Source organism: Microtus pennsylvanicus, chromosome 2 (assembly GCF_037038515.1).
Source record: "Microtus pennsylvanicus isolate mMicPen1 chromosome 2, mMicPen1.hap1, whole genome shotgun sequence".
In the NCBI taxonomy this organism is placed as follows: Eukaryota; Metazoa; Chordata; class Mammalia; order Rodentia; family Cricetidae; genus Microtus; species Microtus pennsylvanicus.
Window position 1 is genome coordinate 13,427,889 of NC_134580.1, and position 24,116 is coordinate 13,452,004.

Below are 24,116 nucleotides of genomic sequence, written 5' to 3' on the forward strand. Positions count from 1 at the left end.
GACCAGTCTGGGCTACAGAAGACCCTGTCTCATGAAGAAAAAGGAGGGGCGGAAATCATAGGGGCAAGTTCAGTCCCCAGCACCCACAAGGTGGCCCACAACTGCCTCTGACTTCATTTCCAGGGGATCTGATACCTCTTTCGATCTCCAAGGGCTCTGACATGTATGTGGCGCACATATATACACTCAATCACATACATACACATAATAAAATAACTAAATTTAAAATAAAAAAGTAAACCAATGAATGCATGAACAAATATCAACCAAACAATTTTAAAACATGGAAAGGACCAGAAGATAGTATTAGTTTCTCTCTCCACGCATCTTTTCTCCCTATACCTCTTCTTCCTGGACAAATATGGTGGGAACTGCTTTGCCCAGCCAGGCCTCCTACCACCCACCATGAGATGGACTCAAAGTCTATGATCCATGTTTTGTAGTAATAGGAGCGGCGGCGGGGCTGCGTCCCCAACACCCCAGCCGCCTGCTCGGCTAGCTTTTGCCCTGAAATAATTACACGGACACTGTATTCTTTTTTTCTTTTTTTTAATTTATTTATTTATTAAGGATTTCTGCCTCCTCCCCACAACCGCCTCCCATTTCCCTCCCCCTCCCCCGATCAAGTCACCCTCCCTCATCTGCTCAAAGAGCAATCAGGGTTCCCTGACCTGTGGGAAGCCCAAGGACCGCCCACCTCTATCCAGGTCTCCTAAGGTGAGCATCCAAACTGCCTAGGCTCCCCCAAAGCCAGTACGTGCAGTAGGATCAAAACCCCACTGCGATTGTTCTTAAGTTCTCAGTATTCCTCATTGTCCTCTATGTTCAGCTAGTCCGGATTTATCCCATGCTTTTTCAGACCCAGGCCAGCTGGCCTTGGTGAGTTCCCGATAGAACATCCCCATTGTCTCAGTGTGTGGGTGCGCCCCTCGCGGTCCTGAGTTCATAGGCATGAATATTAACCTTCATCAGGCGATGAAAGGAGACAGAGACAGAGGAGCACGGGACAGAAATTTCAAGGTCCAAATCAGGAGCAGAAGGAGACGGAGCACGAGCAAGGAACTCAGGACACTGTATTCTTTTAAACACTGCTTGGTCCTTTAGTTCTAGCCCTTACTGGCTAATTCTGATATCCCGATCAACCCATCTCTAATAATCTGTGAGCACCGGTCTTACCGGGAAGATTCTAGCCTACGTCCATCCTGGGTCGGAACTTCATCGCATGTGTCTGCCCAGGAGCTGGGAGCATAGCGTCTCTCTGAGGCTTCTGCTCCCGAGAGGAGAGCTGTTGAGTCTGAGCTCACTTCCTCTTCCTCCCAGCGTTTTGTTCTGTTTACTCCTCCCACCTATCTTCTAACCAATGAAATGGGCCAAGGCAGTTCCTTTGTTAGCCAATGACCTTCCTCCATCAATGTTTTGTTCAAGCCTTTTGCCTAACACACCAATAAAGTCTCATCTACCCGACAGAGAAAGTGTAAAATGGGCTGTGAAGTCTAAAGAACCAACAAGAAGAGGTGGAGGTGGGCAGGCCATGCTGAAGCCACTGCCAGGTAGCAGGGAAACCTGCCGGGAGAGGACAATGGCCAAGGTCAAATCTCAAAGCAACCTGGGGAGGCAGTGAGCAAGAGTCTGCAGAACAGAGGCCCTGTGTGTGCAAGGGGCCTGCAGTGGGAGCTCGCTTTGTGAACTGAAGCAGAGCAGGAGGTGGAGATGGTAGGGAGCAGCAGAAAGAGACCAGCAGGGGCTGAGAGCCCTGTGGCGGCGGATGCCGCAAGGAAGGCTGGTTAACTTTAAAGGACTTGAACTTTAGCTGAGCACACAGGGCAGACTTGTTAGCGGTGGCCCCACCCACACCTGTTACTACAGAGTAGGAAGCAGCAGGTAGATGGTGGCAGCAGAGGTCTCAATCTAGGTGACAAGACAGGGCACTGAGGGCCAAGCAACAGAGATCTTGGAGCAGAAGGGAGCTAGGTCCCATTTTACTCGTCTCTATGACACAGCTGACGGATTTAACCAGAGATGGGTGTGGAAGTCACGGGATCAGGGGTGACTCTTGGTGCACTGCTGGGGAAGGAGCCTATGCTGAAGCTGAGACGTCCTCTAGTGACATCAGTCCGGGGTGGCTTCCTATGTAGACACAGGAACTGAGGGGACAGCTATCCAAGGAGCTCTGCAGAAAGCAGAGGCTGATGTAGATGGGGGGTCTCCAGCATAGGGAGGCCAGGTAGGCGGGAGCAGCCTGGAGTAGACACTGGACAGTCACTCAAGAGCCACGTGGGCTGCTTCAACGTGGACCGTCATTAGTAAGTCCCGTGGGCTGCATGAGCAGGGCACCCACTGGATCTATTCCAAAGTCACTACTGACTGTGGAGATTGTCCTAGAGGAGCATTGGGATGGGGGAGAGGGTGGGCTAGAGAATAGGAGAGATCTGGGGACCGGGAAGAGGGGTGTGAAGATTGCTCAGGAGGCAGAAGGGTGGGGAGTGTGTAGACAGGGCAGGCAGAGTTCTGGACCCCCCTTCAAACTGTGTGCTCCCAGCCGAGCGAGGGCACTAGGCCATGGCTACAGTGAACACGTTTGATGGTCTGTCTAGCCTTACAGTGCATGAGCGTGCATATGTGTGTGTGTATGCGGGGGTGCACACATGCATTTATGTTTCTATTCCCAGCTCCACACGCAGCATCCAAGAGATCAGTGGCAGGTGCACAGGTGAGAGCTGATCTCCAGGCTGATTGAAGCCCCTTGGAAGGGTCTGGAGCTCATGCTGGTGGTCTGCCTTTCCAGGAGCCTGCTCTCAAAGAAAACACTGGGGTAGCAGTGGGTTCATATGTCCAGGAGGCAAAATGAGTGAGTGAAGAGGACAAGCTGAGAACCCTGACTGAGTGAGGCCCCAGGCGCTCTGCAGAGACCAGCCAAGCTAGTTTCGGTGATCTTCATAATCTGCCGCCTTTCAGATTTCCTTTGGGGTAGGGGGACAAACGTAACTCTTGCTGTTTTTGAAATCCATTCAGTTGTTCTAGGGTTCCCCAGTCTCAGACTGAAAGCAAGGACACAGGACCACCAGGCTTTGAAATTGGGTTTAATGCATCATATAGAAGGAAAAACTACACTGGTATATTTAAGACAAACACTTTCTCTAGCCACTATCCTCCTTGGTACCCTCCCCAAAAAAACTAAGTCTCAAGACACGTCAGCAGCTCCCCATCCCGGGTCCAACTTCCACATCCTCCCACGTTTCTTACAAAATCGAACTCAATGCATCCAAGAAGCAAATCAAACCAACGAAAGAAGAACCTGAAGACAGTTACGGTCACCAGCCGCGCGGTAATGCGTCATCGGCACCTCGTAACCAATATATAGGCGTGCACCTCGCGCGGCGCACGCCGTTCATCGATAAAAGAATATAAAAATCTTGTTCAACCCAGTGTAACGTGTATTAAAATAGATTTGTATCCTACAGCACAGTTTCTCCCGGAGTCGTGAAAAATGACAGGAGGGACAGTAGCTGGCGGTGGGGTCGCAGCCAGCCTTCCCACTCTGCACGTGTGTCTGCGGGCACAGGTGTGCAGCTGTGGCCCTGGCGCGGGCACGAGTGCCCGCCGCAATTCGGCACCATGTGATATGCTCGGGGGAGCCCTGGGGCTCCTGATCGCGTATGGGTTGTGCTGTGTCCCTCAGGACAGGGTGGGGCTTGCAAAGTGGGCTGCATGGCTCACAGAGGTGCAGGAACCCCCAGGGTGCTTAGGGACCTGCACTCCCTGCAAATGAGGAGACAGCATTGAGGAGGAGGGCTCTGGAGTCTCCAAAGGTCAGGCCCCCAAATGCACCACCCTCTCTGCCTCCCCCTAGATCTCTAGATCCCTTCTGGGTGCTCCATCCAGCCCCTCTCAGGGGAGGAGGTTACTTCGTTCCTGTACTGGAGCGGAGACTACCAGGTGCAGAGGAAGGCAGGCGGGGTGCAAGTTCACATTACGGATCGTACAACAGAAAACGCTATACAAGAAGTGTGAAGCTCTTTTTGGCATAGTGTCTTTAACTGGCAAGAAGTGGGCAGGATGCTTGGCAGTTCCTACCATGGAGAGTGCGCTAAAGGCTTCCATTATGAGGGGAAACCTGCCACGGGCCTCCCGTGGTGGGCGACTGCTCTGTCTAACCCAGAACTCCAGAAGGAACATTCCAGAGATTGGCAATAGGAAGAAGTGGGCTGCAGCAAGGGCGTGAGCCAGGGAAGAATGAGGCAGAGGCCAGGCTTGGCAGCCCATGCAGCAGTGACCCCAGGAGAAGCTGGCCTGTCATTTGTCTAGTTAAATGACTGAGTTTTAACATAGTAATACTGATGGATTAGGGGCCAGCGGGTCACAGGGAGCCTCAGGGCCACTGAAGAACTACCTAGGTTAGCTATCCTCTCTTGTACCAGAGGCTCACCCTGCCACCCCACTAATCAGCTATCTGTTGTCCCTTGCCTCCCCAAAGGCTGAAGTCTTCCTCTCCTGAGGGGGACAACACAATGAGAAAGCTGGCCACGACAGCTCGGGGTGAGGGCTGCCTGTGCCTTGGTCTGAGACACCCTCAGGTGGACCCAGCAACTGGTTCAGGGATCTACCTCATGCTGGCTCTGACTCTGGGGTGTCCAGCTCACTCCTTTTTCTCTCCGTCACTCTGTCTAGTTTATTTTTGTCTAAAATTCATAGAGTCTATGAATTAAGGCCGACAGATCCCCCCAGGTCTTGAGAGCAAGGTCCCAGTAACTTTCCGTGAGTTGTATAATTCAGGTCCCTGGGGTCAGTTGTGGCTCTGGGGGTGCTGGAGGGCAGTGCGCATAGTGGTAGTGGAAGGCTTGGTCCAGGGCCCCACCAGAAGCGGGGTGGGGCTGGTGGTTGCCATAGCGACCTGGAGCACCTGCTCACCCTGGATCAGTCTCAGCAGGGCCCGGATGCGGTCCAGCGATGACTGTGTGCCCCTTTGGCGGGCCAGGAGACTTGTCTTCAGTTCCAGGCATTTCTGTCAAGATCAGAAGTGTTGGAGATGGCCTCAGAATTGAATTCTGCAGCATCCTGGGCCAGCCACACTGGTAGGCCCACCTTTTCCCACAGCCTCCCAACCCCCAGCAGAACCTGAAACAGGCCAAGGGCCTCACACAAAATGGGGTTAAGTAAAGGATTGGAGTGTCGTGTTGGCTCCAGGAATGTCTGCCCCTGAAGCTGATGGTCCATCTGCGCCAGCGGAAGCCAGTGAAGTCCACTGAGACAACACTGCGGTGGAACTGAGGCCTACAGCCACATGACCATGGTTCTAGGTCAAATGGTGCCAGTGTAATATTGACCTCCGTGGGGCACCCCTCACACCACATGGATAATCAGGGATTTTATAGGGTTTAGGATAGTGATTCTTGGTTGTCAATTTGATCACATATGGATTTATCTAAAACTCAAATGGGAACATTTGTGAGGAATTTTTCTTCTTTATTAAATCGTTTAAAGTAGGAAGACACACTTCTAATCTGGATCTTCGCAGTGAGAAGATCCACCTTTATTCTGGGCCACACCCTCTGCTGGCCTAGAAATTTTGGTTCCAGAGTGGGGAACACTTCTGTCAGGAGCCACAACAAACATTCCACTAAACTGGAAGCTCAGATCTCCCCGGCAACCTCCAGCCACTTGGGCTTCTGATGCCCTTAAGCCAACAGGGAGGGGTGAATGATCCAGATTCGCATGGGAAATTGGATTGCTTTTCCACAATGGAGGTAAGAAGGATTATGTCTGGAGTGCAGGAGATCCTTTAGGGCGTCTCTTGGTGCTTCTATGTCCTGTGATTAAATCAATGGAAGACTACAACAATCTAATCCAGGCAGGATGACAAAGGGCACAGACCCTTCAGGAATGAAGGCATTGGTCACTCCTCCAGGAAAAGAGCCGAGAACCTACTAGAGTGCTTGCCGAGGGTGGAGGACATACAAAATGGGTAATGGAGGAAGGTGGTTACCCCAGCTAAGGCCACGTCACCAGCAGCAGAAATGAGAATTGTAGTTGACATGAGTGTTTCTGTCATATTTCGTTAAGAATGTATTTTTTTGTACAAATATTTTTGTTTTCTTTCCTTGATTTCTTTACCATGTAATATCAAGCATATGATAAGAATATGAAAATTTCTTTATCAAGTAACATCAATTAAGAGAATATCGGTGGTTATCATACGTAAGTTGAGATACCAAAAGAGCATCCTTCAAGGGACAGTAACACCTGTTTTATGGATTTGTGGTTGTATGATGGACAGTTATGTCACGTTAGGCATAATTATGACCCGGTTGAATATATAATGCATCTGTCATTATGCACGGGATAGTAATATCATGTTGTGTGTAATTAAATTCTAGTTATTGTTTTCATTTGGAGATTAGGCAGGACATAAGGAGACAAAGTGTGCGTCAAGCTGATGAGGGGTGGACTTGTAATGGCGATTCTTGATCGTCAACTTGACTACATCTGGAATTATCTATAACCCAAATGGCTGAGAGTATACCTGTGAAGGATTTTTTTCTTAATTTAATCATTTGAAGTGGGAAGACCCCACTTCAAACTCTGCTCTTTTTGTTTTGTTTTGTTTTAATTTGATTTTGAGATAGGATTTCTCTCAAATCCTGATCTTTCAGGTGGAAAGATCCACCTCTAACCCGGGCCACACTTTTTGCTGGTAGCCTCTATATAGAGGGCATGGAAGCAGGAAGCTTGCTCTCTTTGCCTGTTTGCTCTTACTGACAAGTCCATTCCTTCACTGGCTTTAGAGACTACTTTGGGATTCTGGCATATACTGAAGACAAGCTGAGACAATCCAGCCTCATGGACTGAACAGTTCCTGGATTCTTGGACCTGTGGGTAGACAGCCATGGTTGGGCTAGCTAGACCACAGTCTGTAAGGCATTCTAGCCAAGCCCTTTACGTGTCTTCACAGATTCATGCTATCAGCTCTGATCTCTAGAATCCTGACTATCAAGGCACTGCATTTAGAGAGCTTCTCCAGCCTGAGATTCCAGATCCTTGGGCAGATGAAGGTGAAAGACAGTGAGTTCAAGGCCTGCTTGGGCAACTTACTAAGACCTTGTCTCAAATTGCTAAGGAAAACACCAGGCAATGCAGGGAAAGCGGGGGAGATGGCTCAGTGGGTAAGAGTGTTTGTTCTGTGATGTGAGCCACTGAGCTGGAATCCTCAGCTGTCACATACAAGTCACTCATGACCATATGTGGCTGTAACCCCAAGGTTGGGAGTCAGAGACAGGAGGATCCTGGGAAATCAAAAGCTCAACAGCCAAGCCAAAATGGCCGGAGTCAGGTTTGGTGATAAAGCCCCTATGTAGGGAATAAGTGGAGAGTAACAGAGGAAACATCAGACAGCCTTCTCTGGCCTCAACACATGTGCACACAAGTATGCGTATCTGTACATGCATTACCACCTCTAGCCCCCCTCTTTCCCTCCCATCCTCCATGCCTGGGATATAAAGTGTTTGTGTAACATGCATGAGACCATATCCTCCATGCCTGGGATATAAAGTGTTTGTGTAACATGCGTGAGACACTATGCTCAATCCCCTGCACCATAAAAATAAATAAATCAAATAAAACAGAAAAGCCAACCTCTTCCAGGGCCCAGAACTGCTATTAGGACTACCGTCACTACAACTGCCAGCATCATTTGCCATTTCCATCATCACCGTAATCATCACCATTGGCACCACAACCATCATCACCACTATCACCACCTACCATCTCCACCACCACTACCACTTCCACCCACCATCAACACCACTATAGCTACCACCAAAACACCATCATCACCATTGCTACCACAATCACCATCACTACCATTACCACCCACCATCACTACCACAATCATCATCACTACCATTTCCACCCACCATCAGCACCATCTCCACCATCATCATCTTCATCCTTTGTCTATCATCAATCTACATAGGATGATGTTCCCTTTATAGAGGAGGAAGTTGAGGTTCAGACAGGCGGGGCCTTGCCAAGGTCACAGCTGAGAGGAGGGAGCTTCAGAATGTCCCCAAAAGCTTGGTAAGCTACCATGGTCTACATCAGAGCTGCGCCCTGAACCTGTGGGCCTGTGGGCCTGTGGGTTCGGCGAATGGGTGATGAGGGACCCACCCGACTTGCGCTCACCTTCACCGCTGAGGCCAGCTGCCGGTCCCGCTCCTCCAGCTGCTGGTGCTCAGTCTGTAGCTCGCTGCCACGCTGCAGCAGTTTCTGCTTCTCTTCCTCTTTCACTGGGGGAGAGAGAGAGAGAGGCCAGCTCCATGGAGGGGCAGGTGAGTGGCTGGATCTGAATGTCCTGCTAGGGACCAGCCCCAGCCACCCCTTTCTCAGAGCTCTGGCCCAGAAGAACCTGGACATGCCCTGCATCCCCCAAGGTCCCATATGAACCCAGGGGTCCTTTCCCACTCCTAGGGACCCTTACCTGTCTTGTGGGTGACATAGGAGTGCACAATAGCCAGCATCCCGGTCCAGGGCACACCCTCGTCTTTCTTTAAGGCCTGTGGGGCAGATGGGATGATGAGAAAGAATACAGGCCCCAGAACTTTCTGAGACCAGATCCTGGCTATGCACCCCTGGGAGGCATGCTCTCTGAGCCAGATTCCCAACTGTGAGCAGGGGATAGGAGTTATACCAGCTTGGTCCACTGGGGCCACTCAATGAGTGACTTCCTTCTAGGTTTCTCTTCTTTGTAGAAGCCAGGGATGGATGCTCAAGACCCCCTCGTCACTCTCCTGCTACACCCATCCTGGGGATGACCCAGAACACTGTCTCAAATGTGCAGGGGCAAAGTGTGAGCCCTTCTGCCCGCACCTTCCGCTGGCACTTGGGGCAGACCCATACACCCTTGGGTGCCGTCTTAAGAGGCGGGTCCAGGCAGCTGAGGTGGTAGGCCCCTGAACAGGTGCCACAGAGCTGTAGGTTGGCTCCTCGCTTGCAGGCACCACAGAATTCATCGTGGGTGATTTCATTCTGCAAGAGAAAGGAGGGCAGAAAGTGCTTCAGTCAGGCCCAGGCAGCTTGAGAGAGTGGGAGGGAGAGATGCCCCTTCAGGGTGAGAGTGTCAGATATGTGCCCCATGGGTAGGGTTCCAGGGCACTCCTGTATACCCTGACCAGGGCACTGAGCACTGGAGTCACACAGCAGGCCCCAGCACCAAGCCTCCCAGGCAGCAGGGCCCTGCAGCGATGACTCCTCCTCAAGTATACACTGCCTCAGGGTGGGGACTGTAACCTGACACAGGCTACACCTTTAGTCCCTCAACTGCAAACCCATCTAGTAAGGACCCCTGCCAGCTGGGTGGGTCACACACCTGTTTCCATATCCACCACAGGGATAAGAACAGCTGCCCCTTGAGTGCTGGGCAGGACAGAACAGAGAACACAAAGTGCACCCCGCCCATGCCTGATGTCCTGCAGTGCAGTACAGGATAGAGCTCTTCTGTCCCTCCCAGAGGCCTCAGGATAAGCTCTAGGGACTGTGCTCCCCAGCCCACCAGCAGGCTGCACCAAGGGGAGCTCCGCCGATGACCCACACCCATCCAGCCACTGACAATGGCCCTGGTCTGTAAGACTATCAAGTTTCCGGCTCCAGCACTGAAGTAGTGGGAAGGGATGGCCCCTGTCGCAAGGGACTGGACACCAGAGGTGTTCCCAAAGGGGGCCTCCAAGTCTCTCATTTGTATCCTGCATCCAGTGCAAAGACTCAGGAAGGACGAAGCATTGGCCTGGGGTCACACAGGAAGTGAGGATGGGAGTGGAGCCAGGACCACAATCCATGCCTCCTGCCTCGAAGCCAAGGCCCCTCCGGGACTAGGAACTTATGGAAAAGGGGGAGTCTTCCACCATCTCATGCGTCCCCTTATCTGTGTGGTCTGGGTACCTGTGTTTACTACTGCAGGGGGCCTTGGAAAGCACCGTGGCCACCCAGAGCAGGCTGTAAGCAGTTCCCTTGCGCGTGCGAGCGTGTGGGACAAGGTTCATTCAGAATTAGATTAGAAACTGGGGAAGGGCTGTGGAGAGAGTTCAGAGCGCAGAAGCCCCTGATGCTGAGGTTGAGATCCATCCCTACGGCTTATGTGATAGAAGAAGAAAACGGAGCCCCACAAGCTGCCCTCTGACCTCTACCCTTGCACAATGGTGCACGTGTGCGCACGCGCGCACATACACACACACACACACACACCATAAATCAAGTAAATGAAAAGGAATTAGGTCAGTGAGAGGTTATGCTCAGGATCCAGGTCCCAGCTCAGGGAACAGGGATGTGGGCTTTGTGGGTGGGCGGAGTCACAGGATCACAATGGGCACACAGGGTAACACCCTGGGAACTAGCCCATTGGATGACAACAGAGAACTAAAGATGGCCAGTTCTGCCGAGGGTCACGCAGAAAAGCCAGGCAGAGCCAGGGTCAGGTGGTACAATGTGAACACCCTCAGGACCAGGCAGGGGGGAATTCCCTGCAGTAATGTAGGGCTCAGCCTGGCATGAGGGATGAGGAAAGCAGGCCTGGTGTTGTGAAAGCTCTGGGTACCAAGATAAAGCATTGAGAGATGTCCCACACCCCTTCATGTGAAGATGGGGGTCACGTACCTTCCAGCAGGGGTCCTCATTGGCTAGCACAGGGAGGAAGGGTGGAGAAGATGTTAGTGGGGGTGGGAGAAGCATGGGTCATGGCTGGGGTCCCACTGGCTTGGTGTGGCAGAGTCCTTGCTCTAGAGCATGATGGGAGTATCACAAGGCCCAATGATACCGGAGTTCTCAGAACCACGTGATGAGGGAAGACTCTGCCTTGGTTCTGGCCAGGACCTACGTGGGAACAGGCTCACAGCATCTGAACTCATGAGCATCATGGCTTGCACAGGGAGGTGCCCAGAGACAAAACCAGAATTCAGAAGACCCCTTGGAGTAACCTGTTTCCAGCTCCTTCTGGCTGTGAACGCTTTGTATTTAAGGCCATGATCTCAAACCACATGGAGTAGGAAACTCAAGCAGGGTTTTCCTTCCAGGTTCCTAGACAAACCATCTGTGACGATGCTGTTCCTGGGGGGAACTGCCCACCAACTAGAGCAGGCATTACAGGCCCACTGTGTAGATCAGTGGTCCAGCAACTAAGGAGTGGCTGATGCCAAGAGCTACGCAGAATCCCAAGACGCAGGGAGGCATTTCCTGCCCTCCAAAGCTACTGCTAGTTCTTTCTTCTGAGACAAAGTCTTTCTTTAAGGTAGGCTGGCCTGAAACTGACAGCAATCCTCCTGCCTCAGTTTCCTGAGTACTATGATGAGAGGGACATTAGCTCCCAGCCATGGAAGATGGTTGGCACAGGAGAAAGGACCCTATTGAAAGTTGGGATGTATGTCCCTGTCTGTAAGAACTGGGCCCAGCACCCAGTACTCCTCGATTAGCTGAGGCCGTCCAACTGCCCAGAGTCAGTCCAGGAGAGAGGGCAGGGTTGGGATGATGCCCAGTTCAGCTGGGAGATGAGGGCCTGTTCTTCCAGAGCTGTTTAATGGCAGGCAGCATGGCTAACTGGCAGCATGGGGCTGTAGACAGCGGGGCAGGGGAGCAGAGGCACCCTCTACACACCTTGTGGCCTGCACGCTCAGCCCTTTGGTGGACGGCCCTACCACAACGATCTTCAGCCTGGTTCTCTGAGCTGGACACCCAGCAGCGTTGTAACTCTGGAGGGCAGCATGTCCCCACTGCAGTGTCTGTATCTAATGAGATGGAGCCGACTCTGGCAGCCCTCCTCCTTCCCCAGGAGCCCCGAGAGCAGAGGTTACATGAAGCTCAGAGAGCAGTGGAGAGGCTCAGGGAGGGGTGTGGGTCCGTGGAAGCTGTGGCTCTGGCTGGCACTTACCTCGTGTTGTCAGGAACAGGGGGTTGTGGAGATAGCTGGAGGCCAGCCGCTTCCTCTGTGGCGACAGAAAGCAGAGCCAAAGAATCGTTCATACACAATCTTATGTCACTACGATGCCCTGCCCAGGACCCTATGAGACAGCCCGACATGGGGCTCTGGAGACCGGACAGACACCCTATGTAGAAGACACGGGGGATGAACAGATACCAGGACCCAGGGGCAGAGCAGGAGTCTACAAAGGCTGGGTTCTGTTGAGGGCCAGGAATCTCCATCCCAAGTTGTCTTAGGCAGGAATATCTCCAAGCACAATGGGTTAGGGACAAAGCCAGCACCGCCCTTCCACTTGCCCCTGACCTTTCTCTGTTCTACAGCCAGGAGGTATATGGACTGCCCCTCCCCACCCAATTTCACCTCCTGGCATGTGGCCCAAACCTGGCAGTTGCAGAGGCCCAGGAAAGAGGTAGAAGCATTAGTTTTAGTGACCTCACTCCCACCCCGACCTTGGTGGTTCCAAGTGGTTCTGGCTATGGCAGAAAGATTGTTCTAGAATCAGTTTTGAAGCCTTCTCAATGTAGTCAAGCTGCACTCAAGGGCAAGGAAGAGACCGGCAAAGGACTGCTCTTAGTTTGCATGCTTGTCTGAGGTTCAAGGGTCACAGGGTTTTGAGCTGACTGTGGCTAAGGAGGTCCCGCGGCTCTGGCCACAGATGTGCACACTGAATAGATTCTATGCCCAGAGTTTCTTAACAATCACAGGGCTGAGGCCTGGGTCTTGGTGTCAGAATATGTGTTCTTGGTTGGAGGCTAAAGACAACTTAAGATTCTTCCTTCCTGCATTTATTTTTAAATCAGTTTTATTCAGTCCAGGCTAGCCTTGAACTCTTACGTAACCAAGAATGACCTTGAACTCCTAATCCTGTCACCTCCCAAGTGCTGAGATTACAAATACAGGCCACCACGCCTGATTTTAGCAGTGCTGTGGAGGGCAGGACTTGAACTCAGAACTTAATGGATACTAGGCAAGCACTCCACCAGCTGAGCCACACCCTTTGCCGTTGATGGCCGTGTGAAAGGTCCCCATGTCTGGGGGACACGGCTAGCTCGCTAGACCCAGGAGAAGAGAGCGGGATGTGTTCAAGAGTAAGTACCTTCTAAGACAGGAGTGGGGAGGGCAAGGGACAGATGGTGGACAGAGGTTGGGGAGCCACTTTTCTCCCCTGGATGGGGCACTGCAGAATTGGAGCTAAATTCAAGTTCATGAGACATGGATGTGGAACCCACATCCTAAAGAACAGCTCAGCCATTAGGAGCCATTAGGAGCACCTGCTGTTCTTCTAGAGGACCAGAGATTGGGTCCCTGCTTGCTGCCCACCGGCTGCCCAGACCCAGGGGTTGAGAGAGCACAGGCCTGAGATGGTACAGTCCATCAGAGCAGAGATACACCATAGGAGCCTCCCCAGTGAAGGACAAGCCACAGTGGACTCTGTGATATGACGCATCAGTGCGTAGCCTGGGTCCCGGGCTTTGTCCATGGGCCTTTCATAATAGTCTCATGAGGGACCCAGCGCTACCTGTGGCCAGCAGGTGTGTTTGATACTCAGAGGGGCCTCTGCTAGGACTCCAACAGACAGCATTTGTTTTATGACAGGGTCTCACTATGTAACCCAGGATGGCCTGGAGCTAAAAGTCCTGTCTCAGCTTCCTGGCTGCTATGTTACAGGTGTGAACACTCAGTGAGAGTACACGCCTTGCTTCGGCTGAATGCTTCTGGTTAGGAAGGATGGGCAAGAAGACAGTAAGAAAGCTGGCCGAGGTCCCAAAGACTCATCTGGACCCATCAAATTTTCATCGCAGAAGGGGGAGGGGCACATGGGGCTCTACACCATTTCTCCCAGCCCCAGGGGTGGTGCCCAAGAGTCCCACCTCGGTCTCCAAGAAGCCGCTATAGGCAGGGTTAGCCGTGCTCCTCCTCTTCCGCTCCTGACGCTTGCTCTGGATTTCTGGAAAGGCAGATAGAGCAGTCACAGGCTCCTCACCCAGTAGGTCAGGGCAGGTCAGAGCCTCCAGGAACTGCTTATAGCATGGCTCCAGTGGACTTAGGATGAATGCCAGGCAGGGGATGAGGGGACAGGGACACACTCCTCAGCATAAGGCCATGTGGTAGTTTAAATAAGAATGGCCCCCAGAGGCTCATATATTTGAATGTTTAGTCACCAGGGAGTGGAACTCCTTGAAAGGATTAGGAGGTGTGGCCTTGTTGGAGAAAGTGTATGTCACTGGGTCACTGGGGGTGGGTTTGAAGTCTTAAAAGCCTATGCCAAGCCCAGGTTCTCTCTCTCTCTCTCTCTCTCTCTCTCTCTCTCTCTCTCTCTCTCTCTCTCTCCCTCCCTCCCTCCCTCCCTCCCTCTCTCTCTCTCTCTCTCTCTCTCTCTCTCTCTCTCTCTCTCTCTCTCTCTCTCTCTCCCCCTCTCTCTCTGCTTGTGGATCAAGATGTACCTTTCAGCTACTTCTCGAGCACCACATCTGCCTGCTGCCATGCTCCCTGCCATGATGACAATGGACTGAGCTTGAAACTGTGAGCAAGTCCCCAGTTAAATGCTTCCTTTTATGAGTTGTCTTGGTCACAGGGACTCTTCACAGCAGTGGAACAGTGACCAAGGCAGCCCCCCGCCCCGTCTCGGAACCCCTGGACGGCAGCAGCAGAGTGAGGTCCTGGTTCTGCTCCATCAGGCACAGCTTTGTGGTGTCCAGTGCCCAGTGGCCTGCCTGCTTTCCCGCCCATCTCCCTTGCATGCTGCAGCTTGTTCTGCCTCCTCATGTAGCTGCCCAAGGTGCCCATTCCTCATCTCTGTCAGCTTCCTCCTGACCACTGTCAGTGTCTCTCTGTGTGTTCCCTGTGAGGCACCACGGGCCTTGGTGGAAGTGATCGGGATCCAAATAAATACTGTGAGATCCCGGATCATGGAGAGAGGTTTTCAAAGTGAAGGCCAGTTGCATATTAGGAAAGTACCATTCCCTCACTCCCCACAACCCAACAAGCTTAAGGAGATGGTTTCCCTTATGCTGTAGATGAAGAGAGAGGTCCAAAGTGGACCAAAGACCAAAGAAATAAGGAAACATCAGCTCTCATGTGTTAGTGAATGGCAGGATTGGACAAGGACCCCTGTTACATCACTGTGCAGCCTCCAGGGTGGAGTCAGGTTGTGACAGTGCCATGACAGGCATGTTCAGTCATGGGATACAGAAAACCAGATGTTTCTCTGGCTTGTCTTGTTATTGTGCCTCCACTACCTGGGGCTGGGTTCCTAGGAGCCTCACATCTGGATAGGGCACAGCCATGACCTGCTTCTATCTAGGGCCCCACCAAGTCCCACCTGCCAAACTCCACCCACTGTCTCCATCATTACCTTCCAGGTGTTCCGTTGTGACCAGGCCTAGAGCTACCATGAAGGCAATTTTCTGAAAAGAAAGGGGATAGAGAGGCATTAACACAGCTGTCGGCTCTCATCCGAGTCAGGCAAGAAATAGTCTGTGAGCCACAGGGCTATCCCCTGGGGATGCTCAGTCATGCAGCCACTGCCCCAGAAAGTTGGGGAACTCAGATACCCAGAAACTGTCCAACATCAGTGTAGGGAGTAGCTAGGGGCCTGTGATGGAGCTGGATAACACAGTCCTCAAATACACTTCTGTTGTTGTTGTTTTGTTTTTTGAGGTAGGGGTTTTCTGTTGCATTCCTGGAACTAGTTCTAGTAGACCACGCTGGCCTCGAACTCAGAGATCTGCCTGCCTCTGTCTCCTGAATGCTGGGATTAAAGGGGTATGCCACTATTGCCCAGTTCAAATACACTTTAAAAACGAATAGCATGGGGCTGGCAAGATGACAGGTACCCTTGAGGAATGAGAAAGGTGATCTCAGCCTGCAGAAGGCTCTGGCCTTAAGCAGAGGAAGAACAGACAGACAGATGGGTGCCATTTCCCAAACCATTCTGTCCGTGGAGTGGGCTCTGCAGTGTGCATGTTCGGCAAATGGACGTCTGAGCAAACAAGAGGGACTGAAAGGAGGAGGGACGATAGCGTGGAAGATGGAGCCCCACAGGGTGCACACTATCCTGGCCCTAGTGGAAGCCAGAATCCTCTGGGCTGTCCCTTATACAAAACAGCAGTGTCTACACAAATCCCACGCACACCTCCTGAATTCTTTATTCCACTTCTATGTGGCCTGTAATGCCTGATGTGACAGAAACCACAAATAAATCATTGCTTCACTGTGCTCTCTAGGGAATACTGACAGCAGAGATGTCTGTGTGCAACAGTCATGGCAGAGGAGACACAGGAAGTGAGGGAGCCTGAGGATCTGTGAAACTGCATTCCGGCAGGACACGCCCACACTTCAATGACAGGATTCTGGGCTATGCTTGGTGTGCATGTTCGGCAAATGGATGTCTGAGCAAACAAGAGGGACTGAAAGGAGGGGGGACGATAGCGTGGAAGATGGAGCCCCACAGGGTGCACACTATCCTGGCCCTAGCGGAAGCCAGAATCCTCTGGGCTGTCCCTTATACAAAACAGCAGTGTCTACACAAATCCCACGCACACCTCCTGAATTCTTTAAACCACTTCTATGTGGCCTGTAATGCCTGATGTGACAGAAACCACAAATAAATCATTGCTTCACTGTGCTCTCTAGGGAATACTGACAGCAGAGATGTCTGTGTGCAACAGTCATGGCAGAGGAGACACAGGAAGTGAGGGAGCCTGAGGATCTGTGAAACTGCATTCCGGCAGGACACGCCCACACTTCAATGACAGGATTCTGGGCTATGCTTGGTGTGCAGCAAATCCAAGCACTGCCTTTCAAACTTTCCAAAATCCTCCCCCCTCGTCTCTCCTTTAGTATTTTTGATTCTGTGGACATGGAACCCAAGGATACAGACTGAGCTGGGAGCTCCCTACAAGCCAAAGAGGCCAGACCCAGCTCTACTGGCCTTTTGGGATGTCTTGGAAGTGTAAGGACTTTGATGACGGAGATGAACCAGGCCCATAGTCTCTTGCAAGTTAAATAATAGGGGCTTCTCACACCCGTCACCTTTTTTGCAGAAAGTTTAGGACCCGCGAGTGAGGAAGTCAGAGGCAACCCCTGGCAAAGTGGCTGGCCTCTACAGTACTGTCCTGAGAAACTTGACTGCAGCCCACCCTGCCCTGACTTAGCTGCCAACAGTAAGGGTGGCATCTCCGGTTCCCAGCTGCAGGGCTGGGTAGCCTGGGCATGCCCTGGGCTCTGCCAGAGACTACTTCTGACCTGGGCACGTGCAGCAGGCTTGCTGCAGTTTTGGGCACACAAGCTGCTTGCTGTGAGGACACATCTATCCATGTAGGGGCACCTCCTACAGTGAGCATAGGCTGTGTGTACCCTCCATCCTGTGCCCCCACTCCTCACAACTGCCACCAAAACACCCCTTTCAAAGTGTCCAGGTATCGTTCTGAGCTGCTGGCCACCCAAAGTTCCTGCTGCTATATAACTTCTGGGCCGTTTCAACACTCTCCTGGCAGGCTCGTCAGGTCTGCAGGCCTCATCACCAGCTGTTCAGGTTCTTTACAAAAACTGATGTCCATGCCTAGTTCTAAGACACGGGCCTATAATCCTGCTACCAGGGAGGCCGGGACAGGAGTAAAACAAGTTGAAGTCCTGTCTGGGCAACAGAGAGTGAGTTCAAGTTCAGCCTTGGCAACCTAGTGAGACCCAGTTTCAAAAGAGGAAGCTAAAGAAGGCTGGAGTTGTATAATAGCTCAGGGGCGGAGTGTCGTTCTATCCCGAGGACCATACAGAAACCAGAACCTGTGGCCTGCAATGGCCTGGGGTCCCACTTGACTCAGCGAGGTGCCTAAAGGCTGCCACTTGGTGTCCTGATTGGCACACGGTCTCCTGCTATAGGCCTATGCTGCCCAACTCTCAAACTTGAACAAGGGCTTCTACACCAGGGCGTATTCTGACTGTTATGTTTAAGCCGTTATGAGTATTTACACCAATTACGCAGTTAGATATAATTATACTAATTGTAAAAATGCGCAATAATTGACTAAGATGCACTCCGAGAGAACAAGGAGATTCAGAAACTTCCTGAATGGAGAATACTGCAAACCTCAAGGCAGCAGAGACAGGAGTAGGCAAGGGCTACAGGCAACAAGCCAGCCAGGGCCTTACCATGTGGTGCTCAGACACTGTCACAGGCTGGACCCAATAGGACCTTGGGGCTGGGGTCATTGAGGAGATGTGGCCCCTTCCTTCCTTCCTTCCTTCCTTCCTTCCTTCCTTCCTTCCTTCCTTCCTTCCTTCCTTCCCTTTTCCTTTCTTTCTTTTTTCTTTTGGGGTGTGTGTGTGCACGTGCACATATGTGTGTGTGTGTATACTGGGTCTCATGTAGCCCAGGCTGGACTCCAACTCACTAGGTAGCCAGGGATGACCTTGAATGGGTCCTCCTGCCTCAACCCCAGGGCTAGGATGAGAGGTGGGTACCACCACATCCAGCATATGCAGCAGTGTGAATTTTTAGCAACCCCAAGGCTTTGTACATGACAGGCAAGCTCTTTACCAACTTTGCTATCTCTTCAGCCCCTCAAGGCCTACTGCACACGAGCAAGGGCAATAACCAAATCACTCTTTTACCCAGATACTCTCTGGCTCCCGCATTTAAGGATCAAAACCCCACCCTGGCTGCCTGGTCTTCTGGAATCAGGTTCTGTTATCTGTCTGTCCAGGGATGACCCTCTACTCTTAAGTTACCTGTTATCTGCAGCCCCGCTGACCTATCTGGGAGTCTCCAGCCCTTACTGCTTACACAGTACCCTCCACCTGCCCTGCCAGTCCCTCTGCCTCTAGCCTCTGGCATTCCCTTAATCTATGTCCATCATGTCTCTCTTTATGCAAAGCCCCCTTCATCCCCTCAAGTAGCCTCTCTCTACCCTTTCTCCCGTGGCTCACGGCTCACTGGAAGTTTCTTAGCCCCGTTTGGCAGCCTTTGTAGTCACATTGGTCTCTGCCCTCAGAAAGGAGCTTCCCAGGACAAGGACCACATTTGCCCAGCCTGAGCTCCTTGCTTGCATCACAGAGCACGGGGGAGGGCAAACCCAAGTGTGAATGCTGAGGGAAGACAAAAGGCTCAGAAATCAAAAGATGTCTTTGGGACCACAGGTCACTGCAATCACCAGGAGCTCGGGAGCCTGGGGACCTAGGGGAGACTTTGCTGGTATGGGATCAGCTGGGGGCAGGGCATCATGCTGACTGGACTCTGGTAGGATGAATGAGGGTTCACCAATGAAATTAGAGTCTGAATGAGAAGAGCCATGTGGAGAAGACCACAGCAGAGCAAGGATGGTCTCGGTGACGTGGGGCTGAGAGTATAGTCCTAGAATGGGACAAACACCCGATGAAGCCACGTCCTTGGACAGCTGTTGCCTTGCTCTATGACTGAAGGTGACTGGAATGGTTCCAATTATCCCTCTTCCTCTAGGGAGTGGGAGGAGGTGTCATGTGCAACTTCTGGAAAGTTCTTAGCCCTATAGAACTATTGGTCTTGTTCCATATCCCTCAAGCTTCCAGAGTTGAACACAAACAGGAAGCAGGGGCAGGGGCCGCATGCTGCCCATGGTGGGCAAACATCTCTTTTTGGGCTTAGTCCTGAGAGGAACAAGGCTCACAGCCAGCGGGGAAGGTGGATAACATCCCTGATCCAGCGACTCAATTCAGAATCCTCCAGCAACCCAGGCCTTACTGCTCCTGTGTGTCTACAAATCACTAGACAGGAAGCAACATTGTTGACACTAAGCCAGGCAGCAAGATGGTAGAATCCGTGCTGACCATGGCCTTACCCTGCCTGCACAGCCCAGAGAACAGAGGGTGCAGACACAGCTCACTGAGTGAGCCCTGCTCTGGCAGCTACATCCAGTCAAGAGTTCACTACATCCAGTCAAGAACTTCCTAATGAAGTTGTCCCAAGCCTGCAAAGAGCCTGGTCTTAAAGCCAAGAAGGGGTAGGGCCCTCCAGCAGGCCACACTACCTCGGGATTCTCCTGGCTGGGGGGTTGATCTTCCTTGGTGGCCTGAGCTCCCTGAGGTGGCTCCTCCGTGGGTGGCCGGGGCTCTGCTGAATTCTCAGGCTGCGTCTGCACTTGAGGCTGAATGATGATGACCTGGAAGACGCAGGAAGGATGAGAGGGGCAGGGATCTAGGAAAGGAGCAGCTAGGAGTCAGGTAGGTCCTGAAAGGTATATCACAGAGGAAGGAACCAGGTGGCTGCCCTGTGTCCAGGGCCTGGCTTCCAAATATCCCCCCATCCCCACCTCCACCTCCATCAGGACATTTGTGTGAGAGATGGCCAGGGTTACAGAGCAAGCAGGCCTGGGTGCAAGTCTTACCACTCCCTGGCTATGTGGCCTCAGAGAGAATACTCTGTATCTCTCTGAGCCACAGGGAATACACCAGCAATAAAGCCTCCAGGGGGAGCTAACTCTTTACTCTCAGCTCAAATGTACACAGAGCCTGGGAGCATTCAAATGCCTTCCCTGCCTGAGACATTAGTTGGGAAGCAGAGGGACTTGATTTGAGGTTGCCTGGGGAAATGGAAAGACATCTCAGCTACAGGCAAGAAAGTAGGCAGAGGGAACTAAGGAAAAGATTTCCAACAGGAAAACAGGAGCTACCATGTTTCCCCAAAGGCCTCACACAGGGCAATCTTCAGAGCGCTCTAGAGGACATGGGAAGATGATTTTAGTTTCAGCGTTAAAACGAAATTCCTCATAAGATATCAAGGAGTTCCTTGCCCTGCCCCATCCAGGCAACTGGGGCATAAAACAGCTCTTGACCACTTGAGTCTGCCATCAGATAGAACAGCAGCACCAGACTCTCTTGCAGCTACCCATTCAGCCACACGTTATGAGTTCATTATTCCTGTATTAGTGAATGGCAGTTCTCTCAGCTGGACGTATTATCCCATACCCACCCACCTGCCCCCTCATTTACACATTTACAGAGTCACTCAGTCGATCACTCATTCATAGCACCACTCGTGCTAACCTTCATTCCTTCACCTCTCTTGATTCTGAAACAGATCTGCACCCGTGACCATATATATACTCATGCTCCATCCAATTCCCACTCTCATCTGCTCACACCTCCTGTCCCATTCACACTCATTTTTCATCCTGCTCATCGCTGGTTCATACTCCCTCCATACACTCACCTTTTTGTCAGCACTGATGAGGAGGGGCTGCACTTTGATGCTGTCGCTGGCCACGGGCACGGTGGTGCTGGGGGTGATGGTGGCAGCATTGCTGGGGGAGGTGGAGATGATGGCATAGGCCACCCCGGCACTGCTCAGGGGTGAGGTGATGGCGGTAGGCTCGGTGAGGGCCTGGCTGCTGGGTGTTGGCACATGGTTGACGGTGTTGTTGGCAGTGGGGAGGGCTGGGCTGGGGTTCTTGATGCTGACCACAGTGGCCTTTTGGAATGTTGGGGGCTGCTTGGGTGGCCGGTCCCTGCCCGGGGTGACAGGGAGGCTGTCTGGAATCAGAGTCTTTGGCCTAACCTGGGAGGAAGGGACCAGTGTGTGGTCAGACAGAGACACAAGCTTTTGATGAAGGCACAGCAGCGGGGCAAACTTCAAGCAGACAAGCCGAGTCCGACATTAGAGGGGAAGGGACCCTGTGTGATCCCGCTCAGAGTCTCCCAGCAGCCATGAACTTGACCCCAAGGCTCAAGCTACTCTGTCCACCATCTCCCTTGCTTGGCTGTACATTGAGTTATCATCCCTACCCACCCATCCACCCCTGGACTCAGATGAAGCTGCTCCAGGCTACAGTCCCTTCTGGTGCACTTGAGAGCAAACTGTGAGGGGTGGAGGAGATGGGAGCCCAAAACAGAGCCCAGCTGGAATGCATCTTCATCACACCAAGCCAACACACAAAGCCCCCCAGTGTCACAGATGCTGGGATCATGTCCCTTGTGCAGGACCAGGTGAGCCACAGGGCTCCTGCAGCTCCCTGACAAACGTAGCTGGTAGCCCTTGGGCACCAATCACTCCAAAGAGCCCACACACATGGAGGTGGGGCATGGGCTGCAGGCAATCACCTGCAATGGCTCCAGTCAGCTTGTGTGGCCAATCCTGGATCTCAGGGCGTGTGGGTGGTCTTGGAGACACACTTAATGTCTTCACCTGTGCGCGGGAGGTGGGGTGGGAGGGGTGGGGTGATGGAACCCACTGTCAAGAGCTGCAGACTCCAGACCTCATCTCAAGTGAAGTCTCTCTATGCCCTGATAATCCAGGTGAGTTGAGAAAAATGAGGCTTAAGAAGGGACATGATTTGAACCCCACTGAGGCCATGGGGAGTGTGTCCTGGACATTCCATGGAGGGAGACCGAGGCAAAGCCAGAAGAGGCTTAGCTGAGGAGAATGGTGGTAACAGTATCATTGTCGTTAGGGCAGAGGGACCTGAGCCAGGCGGCTGGGCCGTGTGCTGGCCTTCTACTCTTCTTCGCTCTAGTGACACTGGGGAGATCCCGCTGGACCCTGACTCTTGGGAAGCCACCAGGACTCAGTGTGCTGTGGTCAGCAAACATCATGGCTATGAGATCCTACACTGCCTGGCACAAGTTGGTCCTCGATTCTGACGACCTTTTTAGCTCTTGCTCTAGTGGGCCCTGAGCAAACTGAATGAGGCCCTCCCCATCTTAGGGGCCATAGTTGGGTAATGTGTCCAGCCTGACTGAGGCAAGCCTGATGTTTTGTCCTTGTTCAGTATCAGGACCAGACACTGGGCACAGTGCCACCCACATGATGAGGAAATGAGGGACGAGTCCTCCCTGCCACCCCTCAGTGCCGGCTGGGGATGAGCCGTTCTCTGCCTCTTAGGAGGGACCAGATGATTTCCTAGGGATGCTGGGGAGATGACACTCTCCTGGCTTCTTTCTGGTCACCTTCACTGTAACACTGTCCAAATGACATTCCCTAACTCATACCAAACGTGGTGAATAGTCATGGGTCAGGTGCTAGACATTGAGGACAGTTTAGCCTGGCCTAAACACAAGTCGTCCACCCCAAAGAAATACTCGGGAATCTTGGAATGTGTGACATCCCCCACAGGCACATGGAGACCCTGACTAGCAGATCCTGATGGAACAGCCTCAACCTGCTGCTGGCCTTTCTCAGGGTCTGCTTCTATCCCTACAAACTTTCTAGGCCAGCAGGACGAGCCCAGGTATATGCTAGGCACCTCTCAGTCAGCAAAACTGAGGCAGGGACAGAGGATGTGGGGAGTGGCTGAATAAGAGACAAGAAGCCCAGGTGCTGGAAGCATTGGGTGGGCACACAGGGGAGTGAACACGTGGGCCCATATGACCGTCAGTTGCCTGTCTGTGCCTCTGTAGGGATGGGAGCAGTGTGGACTGCTGGGAGATAGGGAACAGAGGGAGGACTGCCTGGGGAGCAGAAGCCCCAGAAGAAACAGCATGGACCTGGGCAGAGCCCCCCCACTCCGAGCCCCTTTCTTGCTACAATATCCCTATCCCAGGAGCCCTTTGTGGACCTCAGCATGGGACAGGTCATCTCAAGAGCTCCCATCAGCCCTTCACACCCCCTTGAGAGATCCTTGAAGCTTGAACCCTCTTAGGGGTAAGGTCCTTTGGACTTTGGAAAGGGTGGGAACTTGAGGGGTGTTTTACCTCATGGACAAGAGCTTCCTCTTATCCTTGAGCCAGGGGCATCTATCCAGCCCCATAGCCCCAAGACAGTCAGCCACTGTCTTCATCTCTGCAGCCAGTGACCCTGGTGCAGGTATGAGACACAAGCAGGTGCCCACCAGAGCCAAGCCATTGACAGCAAAGGCAGTAACACCCAGGTCTGCTATGTACTGGGTGCAGGCGTAAATTCTCCCTGTGACCGCCAAGGCCAACAGACACGGCAGAGAGCTATCAGGCCCTCGGAGGGAGAAGTCTTCCTTCCAAGATGGTGAAAGGTCTAAGTGTCCTGGAGTCCATCTGGGGATCTCGGCTGGTACCCAGGGCCTACACTCTGGACCACTTAACATAAAAGGTGTTACCGTAGCGCTCCTTAGACCCTCTAACAGACTCATTATCAATTACACACCACGTGTGACCCAGCATGGAAAAGCTTTGAGAACCAGTATGCCTGGCAGTAGCTACTCTGGTTGATGCTGGC

The 24,116-nt window shown here is 52.4% G+C and overlaps 1 protein-coding gene across 2 annotated transcripts in view; it reads right to left on the reverse strand.

Moving 5' to 3' along the window:
* Positions 1-3,064: 3,064 nt before the first annotated feature.
* Phf21b (PHD finger protein 21B) overlaps positions 3,065-24,116 on the reverse strand; it is a 67,036-nt gene continuing 45,984 nt past the window's right edge. Inside the window, exons 4-13 of one of the 2 annotated variants that reach the window (XM_075960224.1) lie at positions 21,144-21,488; positions 19,963-20,094; positions 15,315-15,366; positions 13,831-13,907; positions 11,909-11,963; positions 10,642-10,664; positions 8,863-9,021; positions 8,474-8,549; positions 8,179-8,282; positions 3,065-5,002 (exon numbers count right to left, since the gene is read on the reverse strand). In XM_075960224.1, the coding sequence (XP_075816339.1) occupies positions 4,784-5,002; positions 8,179-8,282; positions 8,474-8,549; positions 8,863-9,021; positions 10,642-10,664; positions 11,909-11,963; positions 13,831-13,907; positions 15,315-15,366; positions 19,963-20,094; positions 21,144-21,488 (1,242 nt within the window). In that variant the 3' untranslated portion in view covers positions 3,065-4,783. The remainder of the gene's footprint in view (positions 5,003-8,178; positions 8,283-8,473; positions 8,550-8,862; positions 9,022-10,641; positions 10,665-11,908; positions 11,964-13,830; positions 13,908-15,314; positions 15,367-19,962; positions 20,095-21,143; positions 21,489-24,116) is intronic. The other variant, XM_075960225.1, reaches the window with a different exon arrangement.